At 52.1% G+C, this 14618-nt stretch overlaps 1 protein-coding gene across 1 annotated transcript; it reads right to left on the bottom strand.

The window, feature by feature from the left end:
• Positions 1-331: 331 nt before the first annotated feature.
• On the bottom strand, positions 332-11745 carry ANAPC2 (anaphase promoting complex subunit 2). Its single transcript, XM_074556281.1, is given in 14 exon segments — positions 332-818; positions 1520-1755; positions 2035-2164; positions 2310-2513; positions 3364-3439; positions 4320-4461; positions 4586-4767; positions 4848-4965; positions 5436-5555; positions 5670-5844; positions 8827-8959; positions 9963-10585; positions 11313-11382; positions 11384-11745. Coding segments are annotated over 14 exon segments (2769 nt in total). The 5' UTR covers positions 11731-11745; the 3' UTR covers positions 332-605.
• Positions 11746-14618: the final 2873 nt, after the last annotated feature.

Raw genomic sequence — 14618 nt, 5'->3', positions numbered from 1 at the left:
GCTGCATGTCATCCCTCTCAAGCATTCTTCATCCCACAATAAAATTATTCCACACAATTTACCAGTCCCAAACAAGGGCACCCTGGAATTGTTCCCTCCCTGTGAGAGACAGCACCAAGCCTTGGTTTTGGGCAGGGTCTCACTCATCACATCCAGCTGCAAGACACTGCTTTAGCCACACACAGAGCCCCAGACAGCAGCTGGAGCCAGCAGCCCCCTCCCAAACCCTCCTGGGGCTGGAAAGGGGGACAGAGCCTGGCAGGCTGGGGAGTTTCCTGCCTGCCTTTCCAGCATGGGGAGGGGCCAAGAGGAAAGAACAGAGTTGGCACCATTGGAAAAAGGAGCCTACTGTTATTTATTAACCAGGGAGGTGGGCCCAGGCACTCATGTAGGGGAGGAAGGAATGTGGGGAGCAGACCCAGAGATTGTGGGTGTCCAGGCTGCTGCTGAGCTGCCTCCATGAGGAAAGTGACACCTGCTTGGGGAAGGGGCTACAGCAAAGCCCCAGGGCAGGGAACCCCCAGCAGGACACTGAGAGCTGGGGGCACTCTGGAGCAGGGCTCAGGCACAGGCAGGAGTGCCCAGGGGGCAGGGGCACTGCCAGATCAGTTGCAGTTCTTGGGCAGGCGATAGACACCCCCTGAGTAGATGAGCTGCTGGTCCCGGACCTTCTTCTGCAGGAATCCCTGCAGCTCCTGGATATCGATCTCAGTGACCACAGGCCCGGTCATCACAAACATCTTGAGCATGCTGTGGATCCTCTCCAGGGACAGGCTCTCCAGGTTGGTCAGCATGGCCTGGATGTACGTCCAGAAGAGCTGCAGAGGGACACAGGCCACAGTGAGTGAGTGACACCACAGCACACAGCAAATACCCAGAAACAAGGCAGGGATCAGCTGGCACTAAGCTCTGCTCTCAGCCATGGGGTCTCTACACAGGGCACATCCAGGAACAGCAGCAAAGGGCTGGGACACAGAGCTAGACAGAGGGATCTGAGGTGCAGCACACTCATGACCCTCTGTGGATGAACACCAGCATGACAACGCTGTGCTGCACAACACACAGGCACAGGGTGACTCACAGGCAGGAAAGGCACTGGAAATGTCCAGGAACCACAACAGAGAGAAGGCAGAGATCCAGCTGTTAGTGCTGGGTCAGTCTTTTGGGCAGTCAGAAGTGCCAAAAAAGTGTTGCTTGGGTGCATCCAAACAAGTTATGACTATTTTCAAATATGAAATCATGTCTCAGACTTTTTTATTTTTTTAACAGAAAAAAAGCGATTTGGAGATTCTCAAAAGGTTCCCTGACTCAGCAGCTGGGCACTTGTCTGGAGGGAAGGCTGTGATCCAGCACCAAGAGATTAACCACGAGATACCCACTTCAAAACCCAAATGTCTGTGCTGGACTCAGCCACTTGCAGTGGAAAATGTGAATCCACAGTGCAAACTGAATCCATCACCTTGATCAGCTTCCCCAAACCCACAATACAGGATGTTTGCATCACCACACGGACAGGTACCTGCAGCTCCTCCTCCTTCTGGTCAGCCTGTGAGGCCATGGCAGAGTCCCCCTCCTCGTCACTGTCAATCAGAACAACCTTCTCCACCTGGTCCTTCTGCTCCTCCTCGATGACAGTGAAGGTGCCCTCAGGCTCTTCCCTCAGCACTCCCTGCTGCAGCCACAGCGTCATCTTCCTCTTCAGTGAAGTCACAGGCACCTTGAGCACTTCACTCAGCTCTGTCAGCGTCCAGGTGCCTGCAGAGACCATGGAGATCAGAGAGGAGATGGAGAATAGAGAGGAGACGGAGAACAGAACACTTCCCACACCCATGCCTGCCAGGATTTGGTGGGAAGCTGGGTAAGGCAGGGAGGCACTGCCAGGAACAAGCAGAGGGCTGCAGAGCTGTGGCCCTGTGGGTGCTGGAAACCCTGTGGGAGATCCAAACCCATGCACCACATCTCGGTCCTCCAGGTGCCCAAGGAACGTGGCTTTCCCACCCGTGGAAGCACAGACAGGGGTTGCACAGCACTCACTCTTGGTCTGGAAGTGCAGGATGATGGCAGCGTGCACAGGAGACACGGACAGGGAGAGCGTGCGATCAGCCAGCTCCACGTCCAGGCTCACCAGCCCCAGGTGGTACTTCCAGTTCAGGGTCCTCATGGCCTGGGAAAAGGGGGAGGCAGCTGCTCACACACATCTCCCAGCAGGAACCACTGAGTGTTGTGTTATTGCAAACCTCTCTGTAACCAACCAGCAGCTGAAGGGGTCTGCATAAAGCTTTCATAGGGGGGGGTTAAGGTGGCCTCACCTTTAATTTCTCATACTTTTTGGAATATGCTTCCATGGCTTCCTTGACCTGCTCTGGAAGCTCCAGCTTCTCCTCTTTGAGTGGTGGCCAGAACTCACTGGACAGGATAATGGCCACGAGGCTGAAGGGAGGCCTCTCCTCCTCAGGGAGCTTCTCCTCCTCATCCCGGATGTTGGCGTTGATGCGCCGCGAGTCGGCCATGTCCTGCAACGGGCACAGAGCTGAGCTGGCTCCTTCCTCCAGAGCCAGGGCCAAGCAGCAGGGAAGGACAGCCTTAAACAAGGTGAACAGTGTTCTGTCCAAATGATGATGGAAACACTAGAAAGGACACAACTGTCACCCTGATATTTTAAGATTTTCTAAGCCTTCTGATGTTTACATTCTTGTAGCAAACATCCTCACACACTTCCTGTAAATAACTTATTGTTTGGCATTCTTTTATGGAAGAAGAGAAATATGATGGACTGTTGGTTTGTCCAGTGTCATTGGAGAGGTGGCACTTTCACCCTCCAATCCACTGTCACTTTTAGAAAACTATAAATGTTTGAGTCAGAAATAAACTTTCCCTTTTCTTCACCTTAAGAGCAGCGGTGTGTGCACTCGTGTTGCTTCATGTCCTACAGTGACACATGATCATGTGTCCACTTGGAAGTCTGCTACATACTCAGAAAGATTTGTGGCACATTAGAGGAAGGAAGGAGTTACAACTCAACACTGCCTTCATTGGGGGCCCTCCACATCTGTGTTCTCCAAAAGAATCAAACTCCAAAGTCCCAAGCCCAGCTCCTCAATGCCAGGATACTGCAGGAAGGACAGGACAGACAGCAGCACCAGAGCAAGCATTCCCCAGAGCTGATAATCCAACCCACAGGGCTTAAAAGCAGACATTAAATCGATTTAAATGCACTGCTGCCTGTCACAAATCAGCCCCTCACTGGCATTCTGGAACCCCCACTTTCCTAAAAGACCTTTTTGGGGTCACTCCTCAAGTCCCTTCCCTTCCCCAATGGGCTCAAACACCCAGCACTTAAATTAAAAAAATAAAAGGAGTTACTTTTAACATGACTTCACAGTAGTGCATCTGAGCTTCACCAAACCTCAGCTTCAGCAGCTCCACGTTACGGATTTCCCTGGAAAGAGACACAGCAGGTCAGGGACAGGGGCCTTGGGTGGACAAACCTGGCTTGGCCTCCACCCCTCACCACACAGCCAAAGAAACAAGGTGCTCTTCCTTGCAAGGCACAGTATCTGCCCAGGATGGATCCTCACACACAAGACAGGAACAGCCATCTCCTCTAGGCCAGCAGCTTTTTGAAGACAGAATGGTTCAGGCTGGAAGGGACTACTGGAGCTCATCCAGTCCCATCTCCCTGCTCAAGCAGGGTTCCTTGGCGCAGTCACTCAGGGTTGTGTCCAGACAGGTTTGGAATATCTCCAGGGAAGGAGACCCCACAGCCTCTCTGGGTTCCTGTTCCACTGCTCAGTCACCTCACAGCAAAGAAGTTCTTCCTCATGTTCAGGTGGAACTTTCTGTGTTTCAGAAACCCACATCTTCCATCCTCCATTGGTGGGGCCATCACAACATGTGGGATGGAGCTAAGAGTGTGTCAGTGCCTCCAAATTCCAACAAGCTGCTCTACAGCACAACCCAAGGGTAGGACTGAGCATGGAACTCTAGAGACAAACTCAAAGCTGCAAAGGAAATAGCCAAAGGCACTCCTGGCTCCACAAACAGCCATTGACAGGACTGAGTCTGAAGGCTCTACCCTTCATAGAATCACAGAATTTCTAAGTTGGAAGAGACCTTTAAGATCATCGAGTCCAACCCATGTTCTAACACCTCAACTAGATCACGGCACCAAGTACCACATCCAGTCTTTTTTTAACCACATTGAGGGATGGTGACTCCACCACCTCCCTGGGTAGATGATTCCAGTATTTGACCAGCAGGTAAAAGGAAACTCAGGTGATTTGGCCATGGGAGGCCTGGCTCTGGGCCCTGGGCCTCACCTCTCAGCGCTGTAGTTGAACTGGTGCAGCAGGCGGTCGGCCAGCAGCGTGCGGTACTCGTTGATGAACAGGTCCTTGCTGCCGTAGATGCTCACCAGGAGGCTGATGATGTCTGAGGAGCGACGCTTGGAGCTCGATTTCCCTGGTGGAATCCAGCAGACAGCAGGGTGAGATTAACAGGGACCTGTCCCAGCCCACCAAATGAGCTGCTCAAGGCTACAGCCCAGCAGGGAAAGCAGCCAGGACTGCTGGGCTGGGCATCTCACCTGGATCTGCATCCACTGGGTCAGGGACCCAGTCCCCTGGCTCTGAGATGTCATCATCACTCTCCTGGCCGTTCTCCAGGGTCACTGGGTCAGCTTTGGAGAGCTCATTTGCCAGGTCCCCCGAGCCCTCAGCATCCCCCGTGAGACCGGCCACGATCTGGCGCACCGTGTCCTCCCGAGTCCTGGAGCACGGGAAGGGGAACAGTGAGTGAGGGAAGGGGAGGGAAAGGGGAAGTGCCAGACTGCCCCACACGCCTCCTACCTCAGATACTTCCTGATGGGCTCACAAGCAACCTCCAGGATCACCATGGAAGGGTCCAGCTCCCGCAGGGCCTTGATGGCCGAGATATACAGAGTGATGATGTCGGAGGTGTTGACTCCTGCAGGAGAGGAGCAGAGGGAGTCGGAGCCCTGCAGCTCTGACTTCTATCCCCTTGGAGAGAAGGGGTTGGGATGGTCTGAGCTCTCTGTTCCAGCTGTGGTGTGGGAGAAGGAGGGCTTGCTGCCCTACTGCCCAAGGCAATGGGACAGATCAGATCCCTTTGCCTGAGAAACCAGTTTTGAGCACAAATGGAGTCTCAGAGCTGAGCCCTGACGGTGCAAAGAAGCCTTTGCCAACCTGAACCAAAGATAAACTTTTGCTCCTGACCATAGTGTAAAAATGAGGCCAAAGGGGATTGGGATGCCATCAGCTGCTGCTGCCCTGCCCACTGGAACACAAAGAATGTGTGATGGGCACGGTGACTGCCCCTCACTCCTCAAACAGGAAACCAAACCAGCTCCAAGTGGATCCCCACTCATACCCAGGCTCCTCACAGTGTCAGGACACAGACAAGGATGTAAAACCCACCAGGGTGCAGTAGTCTTATTTCCAGAGCACTTTTCAAGGAGCTGAGCAGCTGCTGCCTCTGGTTAGTCCTTTCCAGGCAGAACTTGAGGTCCTCCACAGCAGGCTTTGACTCTGGGAAATCTGCAGACCAAGCAGTGATCAGGAGCAGTGCCAGGCTCTGGGGGGAGGCAGGGGAGGCAGTGTGGCACACCAGAGAGCTCTGTCACCCCCCAGCCCAGCCCGAGGGTGAGGTACCTCGGATGATGCTGAAGAGCTCCTCGATGCGCATGCTGGCGTAGATGCGGTAGAAGAACCTCTGGACGTGGCAGCGCCAGCGTTTCAGGGTGCTGCTGGCTTCTGGGGAGCACTGTGCCAAGGGGCCATCCTGCAGGAACACCCTGCTGAGCCACCCAATCACCTTCTCTATCCACTGCACCAGAGGGAGAAACAGATGTGAGCACAGAGCTGGATGCACAGCCACATCCCAACGCAGCCCAGAGAGCCACCAGAGCCGGCAGAAAGGGCAGCTGGACAGGACAGCATCACCCCCAGCTGCTCCTCAAATGTGCCCCAGCCTGGGTTACAGCTGGGGAAAGCCCAGCTGAAAGAACTGGAACTTTAACTGAAGAGACAGGATATGGACTGTGCAGCTGGCTGTGAGAAGATAAGGGTGACCACAGACTGTGTGCAGGCACTGGGCTCCAAAAAGGACAGGGTTTGCTCCAAAACTTGCAGCCTATTTCATTCTTGCAAAGTTTCCTCCTATTCTAGACCTGCAGAACTGTCCCTTTCATAAGAAAATGAGCAAATTGCCCATTACACCATTCTTGGCCCAAAATTTCTATGGTTCCTGAACTCAGTGAAAAGCAAACAAGATATCCCAGGAAGTCACAGACACCCAACACAACTCAGGCAACTGAAATCCAAATATCAGCCTCATCACTTAATAATAAAATAAAAACCTGAACAGAGAGCATAAAAAGATTATTTTTTTATATTTGAGCTTTAGTGAGAAATATGTAATTGCCAAATTTCAAATGTAACCAATTACAATATCCAGATGTTTAAAATAACTGCCTTTTCCCCCCTCATCAATTAGCAAATACATGATAATTCCTGGGATAGTATTTGAGTACCAATATGCTACAAGATATTCTACTACAAGATATTAGTAATTTTTTTAATACATTCTCACAGCCTGAAACAAAAATGCTAGGTCAAGGTTAGGTTTGCTGATGTTTATTTTAATTACTTGACTGAGGAAACACTGAAGAAATGCACAAGTTTTGCCAGGACAAACCTGAGTACTACAAACACCTGGGCAAAACTGTGGAGAAGCTGATAAAGAATTCCCCCAAAGGACAAGAGGACAGGACTATAACTGATGCAAAGCAACATGATTTTAAAGAATTATTATCCAACCAACCCATTCTTCCCCCACGGTTTATCTTCCCTGAGTGTTCCTGGTACAGCCTGATTGTGACCTGACACTCCAGGCAGCTGCTGCTGTGCTGGCAAAGAGGCTTTGCCCTCAGCACCTGTAATTTTCAGTGAGCTGTTTCTCAGGCTTCTCTATTTAACCTAAATTTCCTTTAGAAATTTAGATTTAGATTTCCAGGCTATGGTTTGTTTGTTTTTTTTTACCCTTAAAATTATCTCTTCCTAATCCTGACATGCTCAAATAAGGCCAAACAAGAGGTGGAAGCAAGGGCAGCATCTGAGGAGCAGAATGCAGTTTGTGTTTTCTGTGGTGCCCTGAAAATATCCTTAAACAATCTCCAGGTGATCCAAAAGCATTTCACACGAGGTGCAGTGAGGAAAGTGTTGCACAACAACCAAAAGGAAGTAAACACAAAAAGATCCCTGATGTTTGCAGCAACAAAAGTGGTTGGCATGGCAAAGAGTGAGGGATCCAGGGTGTCTGGATTGCATGGGAACCTGGCTGCAGGCCTGGTTCTGCACCACAGGCAAATGCAAGGTCATGGGCAAGGAGCACTGAGCTCAGGATTGCGCCCTGGAGGAGCCATAACCTGGAGAATTTTATTTTAAAGTCATGGTGGGTAAGCAGCTCAACACAAACTTAGCTGAAATAGCAGCAAAGCAACTGGGCAGCTGCAAAGAATGATTTTAATTCTGTGTGGCCACTGGTGAGATCAATACCAGAATATCCTCTCTCATCCTTGCTTCCAGTTTTAGAAGGGAATTGGAAAAAGGACTGAAAACAGCCACAGAAATTCTAATTATGGGCTCACCTACACAGAGGGAGGACCCTCTGCAGGCCAGGTGGCACTTGTTGATCTTGTGGTTTGTAAACTGGTACCACAGAAATTCCCTCATTACTACAGACATCATGAGGTGAAATGTGACAGTGCTTCATGCTCAGGTCAGAGCAAACCTTCCCCTCCAGCATCAGCCAAAATGGGAATTTCAGCCACCTCTCCTGCCAGGCATGGTGGAAGTCATAGCCCTGGACCAGGTGTTTTAAGTTGGAATCTGCTTGTAGCCTGAGCTGCTAAAAACCAACAACAGCTGCACATCTTTATCCCTCCCTACAACTCCTGAAAGGGGCCTGTGCTCACCTGGGGCTGGGCTCTGTCTGCAGCAGCACTGACAGAACCAGAGCACACAGCCTCGAGCTGCACCAAGGGAAATTCAGGTTGGATATTAGGGAGAGTTTTTTACAGAGAGGGTGATAAAGTTGTGGAACGGCTGCCCAGGGAGGTGGTGGAGTCCCCATCCCTGGGTGTGTTTAACAAAGCCTGGATGTGGCACTGGGTGCCAGGGTTTAATTGAGGTGTTGGAGCTGGGTTGGACTCAATGATCTTTAAGGTTGCCACTGTCATATTTTCTGAAAAATCCCTTCATCAGGATTTCTTCTCCTGGGAAACTGAGAAGCCTCAGAGAAAAATAAAAATAAAAATCATCTGATTGCTTCTCTTGTGTTTGTTGCTTTGGAATGTAGTCTGGAGATTGTTTACCAACTGGTCATTCTTTGGCTGGTTTCATGTGAATTGTTTTGACTTAAAGACCAATCACCATCAGCTGTGTTGGGACTCTGGAAAAAAGTCACGAGTTTTCATTATCATTCTTGTTAAGCCTTCTGTCTGTATCCTTTCTCTATTCTTTAGTATAGTTTTAGTATAGCATTCTTTAATATAAGTACATAAAATAATACATTATTATTTTATGTACTTATATTAAGTACATAAAAAATCTGACTCCTAAAAACGGAGTCAGATTCTCAATTCCTCCTTTGTCCTGGGGACCCTAAAAATACCCCAAATGGTGACCTCAGACATTGGCTGTAGCCTGAGCTGAAGAACAGACCCACATAAGGTCTCTCCCAAGGCAGTGATTCTGTGAATTGTGTGATGTCCCAAGGAGGCCCCTCACTGCCCCACAGCAGCCTCACCTCCTGGAAGTCGTTGAGGAAGGAGTGCTCGTACTCCCCCCGGCAGCGCTGCTCCATCCTCTCCTCGATCATCCTGTGCAGGATGGAGGTCACAGCCTCAGCACTCACCCTCTCCAGCAGGTTCAGCCGGCGCCTGCGGGCACAGGGACACGTCAGGACGTGGGGAGCAAAGGCACCAGCAAATCAAGAAAATCTTATAGCTGAAGGCATCACCCTCACATTCCACTGAGGCAGACCTGTCGTAGGCATCTTTTTATGAAAATCCTTTCTTAGGATTTTTGATTCCTGAGAAGCTGAGAGGCTCCAGGAACAAAATGTAAACAATGGTTATCTGCTGCTGTGGGATGCAACAGGTGGATCAGTGATTGGTCTCATGTGGATGTTTGGATTTAGTGACCACTCACAGCAGAGCTGGCTCTCTCTCTCTGTCCGAGCCAGCTGCCTTTGTTATCACTTCTATTCTATTCTATTCTATTCTATTCTATTCTATTCTATTCTATTCTATTCTATTCTTACCTAAGCTAGCCTTCTGAGATGAAACCTTTCCTTCTATTCTTTTAGTGTAGTTATAATGTAATAAATATATCATAAAATAATAAATCAAGCCTTCTGAAATATGGAGTCAGCTCTACCTCTCTTCCCTCATCCTGTGAACACTGTCACACAGACCCAGCTCTGACAGCACACAGAGATGCACTACATATGTAACACATGGCACTATTGCTATCCCATCTTCCTTACAGGAATTATATAAAGCCATCAAAAGCCTTTTCATTTAGAAGAGTTTCACAGAATCAGAAAATGGTTTGGGTTGGAAGAGACCTTAAAGATTATCTAGTCCAAGCTCCTGTTATGGGCAGGGACACCTTGCACAGGTTTGCTTCTTTGTGGTCAAAGGCCTCGGAGCCAAGAGGATGTTCTCATATCCAGGGGGAGCAACTTTCTGTCTAAAGATCTGCTCTTGTTCAACCACCAGTTGAAAGCAGAAAGTCCATGTTGGGTTCTCTACCCACCACCATGACAGCCTGACCTCACACAGCTCCTCCTGCTCTCAGGGATCAGTAAAACCTGCTGCTTCTCCCCATCCATACCCCTCCTTGCTCTGAGGGACAGCCACCACCCCGTGAGATACCTACAGAATGTCATTGAGCTGCTGGAACTGCTCCATGGCTTCAGGGCACCAGCACTGCTCCCTCTTGCTGCTGCAGCCCACGCAGAGCTGGGCCTCTCCTCCACCCTCCTCTGGGTCACTCTCCTGCTCGGTCTCACTCATGCTGCTCTCACACTCGTTCGTTCCATCCTCTCCTTTCTTCCACTGCCGCATGTATATCCTGAATGTGCGGCTGTAGAACTGCTGGATCATCTCCTGGAAGGATTTGGTCGTGGAGAAGAAGAGGATAGCTTTGAACATGGTGTAGACCTTCTCCTGCAGCGTCTGAGCACCTGTGCCCAGGAGCAGGCCTGCCTTGGTCCAGTTCTCCAGGAGCTCCAGGCTGTTCAGGTAGGGCTCCAGGCGGCACTTGAGCAGACTGAAGGCGTCCAGGAGCAGCGCAGCACACTGGGGCTCCTCGGCCGTGTTCTCATACTGGCCAATGCAGTTCCAGAACTCGGGGGCGATATTTGCCTGCAGGTCAGTCTGCAGCACCTCGATGAACCACTCCTCCACGATGGAGTGCAAGTCGTAGCACTGCAGCACGTCCAGGGCTGCCCGGAGCTCGGCATCCTGCAGCGGCACGGCAGCTTCGGGCCTCGGGGCTGCCTGGAAAGCGGGGGGAACATGAGTTAAACATTTGATGGAGCACACAGGGACTCTGCTGTCAAACTGCCCTGGGGGGATGCTTCCCGGGTCTGAGCCCACCACTGGATGCCCAGCGCTCCCTCCAGGGCTCACACCCGCACACATCACTGCTGTCCCTGCAGATGGCTGCTGCAGGACACAGGTGCTGTGCAAATGCTGCGAGCCCCCCTTGGGGCTGCCCAGCTCCCTCAGACGGAGCGGGAGCAGAGCCACAGCACGGCCGGGCAAGCTGCGGCCCTTTGGTCCCGCTCCTGGTTGGGGTGACAGACAGGGCGGCTGGGCCCGCGGCCCTTCCCTGACAGCCCCCAGCGGGCACCGTCCCCACACACCCGGGAGCCCTTCCCGTCCTCCCCCAGCAGCTCCGGCCGTTTCCCCCCGGCCCTGGCAGCCCCGGCCGTTCCTCCCCCAGCCCCCACCTATCCTCCCTCAGGCCCGGCCGTTTCCCCCCGGCATCCCCGGCCGTTCTCCCCCGGCCCCGTCAGCTCCGGCCGCTCCTCCCTCAACTCCGGCCTTTCCTCCCTCAGCCCTGGCCGTTCCCCCCGGCTCCGGGAGCCCCGGCAGCTCCCACCCCGCCCCGCGGACCCAGAGCCGGAGAGGCCCGGCCGCTGAGGAGCCGAGGCCGGAGCACCCCGGGGGCGGCGGGTCGGGCCTGCCCCGGGCCCGGCGGAGCGCAGCGGTCCCCGCTCACCAGCCCCAGCGCGGCGGGCGGCACCAGCGCGGTGCTGAGCGTGTGCCAGGCGGCCGAGAGCTCCATTCGGGCCGCAGGAAGGGGCGGAGCGGTGGAGCGGCGCCGGCCGCAGCGATGAGCGGCACCGGAGCCGCGCTGCGGGGACACCACGCGGCGCTGCAGGAGGGTGAGCGGGGCCGGGGGCCGAGCGGGGCCGGGCCGGGGCAGGGGCCGGGACCGGGCCCCTCTGACGGTGCCGCCCCGCAGGGCTGTCGGAGCTCCGCGCTCGGCGGGACGAGCTGAACGGGCGGATCCAGGCCGAGGAGGCGGAGCGGGGCCGGCTGCAGGCGCGGATCGCGACGCTCTCCCGACGCTTGTCCGACACCAGCGAGAACCTGGCGGGGCTCCGCTCCACCCGAGCCCACATCGACCGCACCATCGCCGAGATGGACCTGGCCTCCGGGGAGGTACTGCCAGCGAGGGACATCGCCTTGTGCCGCTGCCCCGTGAGGGGAGCAGGAGGGACGGCATTGATCTCTGACCAGGGACTGGGCCCGAGGGAATCACTGAGAACAACCTGAGGTGGACAAGGATCCCCCAGCCCAGCCCCTGTCCCTGCCCAGCCCCCCCAGCAGCCCCAGCCTGGGCACCCCTGGCAGCGCTGCCCAAAGGCTCCTGGAGCTCTGGCAGCCTCGGGGCCGTGCCCATTCCCTGGGCAGCCTGGGCAGTGCCAGCACCCTCTGGGGGCAGAGCCTTGCCCTGAGCTCCAGCCTAACTTCCAGGGGAAGTTTGGGATACAGATATATATATCTGTGTGTATGTATGTATATATTTATGTATGTATGTATGTGTGAACTCGGTCTGTATTTACCTGAAGGCCGGTTGGGAGCACCTCGATGAACCTCCACTCCTCCCTGCGTCGTAGCCCTGCAGCCAAAACTTCCCGGGCCCGGGATGCTGCTCTGGCACACAGACCCCATCATGAGAGAATTGAGTTAGGGGTGCTGCTTGGATTGTTTTGGTGCTGCTTGGGCTTGGGCAAAGTTTATTGTCAAAATCCATTAAAAATGGCTTTTGGAACAGACCCCTAAAAATTACCATCGTAGATCCATGGTTTGGGGGAAAGGAGGAAACCAGAGACATGACACTGACCCACAATCCTAATTCAGGCAGAGAACAACGGTGCTGATGGAGCTGTTGGCCTCCCACTCTTCCAGCCCAATATTTAGTGTATTTCTTTCATCTTTAATGGAACAATGTCATTAAAAGAGTCAAATTGTTGGGGCGGTCAAGGGTGGGAAGGAGGCAAACAGCACCAGGACTAGCACTGTCATTTTGGTTCCTGAGACAGCTCTACCCATTCCCCTGTGTGTTACTGCCAGGCAGGGACTGCTTGATCCCCACAGACAGGGCCACACCTGAAGTCACTTCTGTATTACACCCAACAGCTTTTTTTCTTTAAAAAAGGATCTTCCCAGCTTCTTTGAAGATAAGTGACAATCTTCCTTCTCATGGTGACCAGGCAGAGTTTGTGTCAGAAACACCTTTCCCCTATTAGCTGCTGCCTAAATTCTCCTCCCATTTGCATTTTGAATGTGACCAACTACTGTGTCAGCTCCTTTTCCTCTCCCAAAGTCAGTGCTTTCCCCTGGAAATCACTTTTCAGGTGAAGCTGGAGATGTTTCCTTGACCTTCAAGACCTGATGGTTTGAAGTGAAAGGGGAAACCCACATAAAAATTTAAAAGCTTAAAAACTATGTTGTAAGGTACACAAACAGCCCCTTTAAAAAGAAAGCTTACCTGAGATCCACGTCACACCCCCAGCCTACAGATGAATTCCTGTTTATTGAAATGAACTGACACCCACAGGAGGTATCAGGAGGTGGTGAGGAGGAGATGCTGGTGTCCTACAGACAGAAAGTACCAGAGTTCCTTTCCTGTTTGTCACTCCTTGCCTTCTGCCAGCACCCACAGGATTTCACCTTCCTGCTGTGGGGCACTCCCTCAGCTCCTCTCTGATCACTTGGTGATTTCCACAAATTCACAGGAACATAAATCATTTTTGGGACTATAACCATCACATTTGGTTACAACTGTCCACTGTGTTAAAATTTTTAACTGGTGAGGTGGACAGGCAGCAAGGTGTAAATATGTTGTAGCTTAGAGCACAGGAAGTAGGGATGTTAGAGTGTGTACACACTGAGCTAAAAATAGGAGAAAATTAATAACACATCTAGTCTGGCATTAGGTCACTGTAGATTTGAGTTAGTCTTGAAGCCAGAAACCCAAAATGTGCAGTTTTAATAGTGGAAAAGAGTTGAAACTGACCTTAATTTAATTTAATACTGACCTAAAATTTAATAGTGACCCAATTTAATACTGACCTAAAAAGCTCAGGTACCAAATCTCCCTTAAAAAAACCCAACCAACCAACCAACACCCCCAGTCTGCTTCAGGAAGTTCTCTGCCTCATGTTCCAAAGCAGATAAATTGCTTAAAGTCTTCCATATTCAGAATATGAATACAAACCAGAGAAATTCTCCCACAGATATTCCCACATGAGACAGGACAATAAATCACCAGGAATTAGAGGCTGAAGGGCTCGATAGCTCCTCTTGCTGCAAGGCAGATCAGCTGAATTGGAAGGGAATTCATAAGAGAAACAGTTTATGTAAAAATAAGCTATTTTTATTTCTTTCCCAGATACTGGACAATTCTCAGACATTGCTAGATGTCCTGAAGAAGGAAATGAGGGATCTTGGTAAAATCATTGATCCACAAAACACTTCATTAGGACAACGAATACGTCGACAAAAGCGCTCCTAAACTTCTTCAGCCTGGAATGTCCTGTTGGCCAGAGAGAGCTGCTTTGTGCTCCAAGGATGCCACACTTAATAAAAGCCCTTGTCTTGCAGAAGTGAATTTACCTTCCAGATGTGCTTTGGTATTAGTCAGAGACCCACTAAAGGAGATGCTACAGAGCAGGGTAGGCATTCACACAGAAATACCCTTCATTTAGAGCCCAGCAGTGCTGAGGCACATCCCAGGAGGTGACCCAGCAGTGATGCTCCTGCCCTCAGCACTGCCCTCACCCTGCTCTGCCTGGAGGCAGCTGGAGGAGCTGGCCAGGGGTTAGAGAGGAAGCTGGGAATGCAGGAGTGCAGAACCACAGCTCCAGGTGCAGCAGCATCACCAGCAGAAGGAGCAGAGTCAGCAGCACCCCCACAGCCCCGAGCTGTGCTGCCCACAGGGTTAACACACAGAACCAGAGCAGTGTTGGAGCTGCAGGGCGCTGTTGGCTTTAGCATTCCTCATGGATCCATGGGA

The sequence above is a fragment of the Zonotrichia albicollis genome, chromosome 21, assembly GCF_047830755.1.
Source record: "Zonotrichia albicollis isolate bZonAlb1 chromosome 21, bZonAlb1.hap1, whole genome shotgun sequence".
Classification (NCBI taxonomy): Eukaryota; Metazoa; Chordata; class Aves; order Passeriformes; family Passerellidae; genus Zonotrichia; species Zonotrichia albicollis.
The sequence above is the reverse complement of the archived record's forward strand: the minus strand, read 5'-3'. Positions and strand labels throughout refer to the sequence as shown.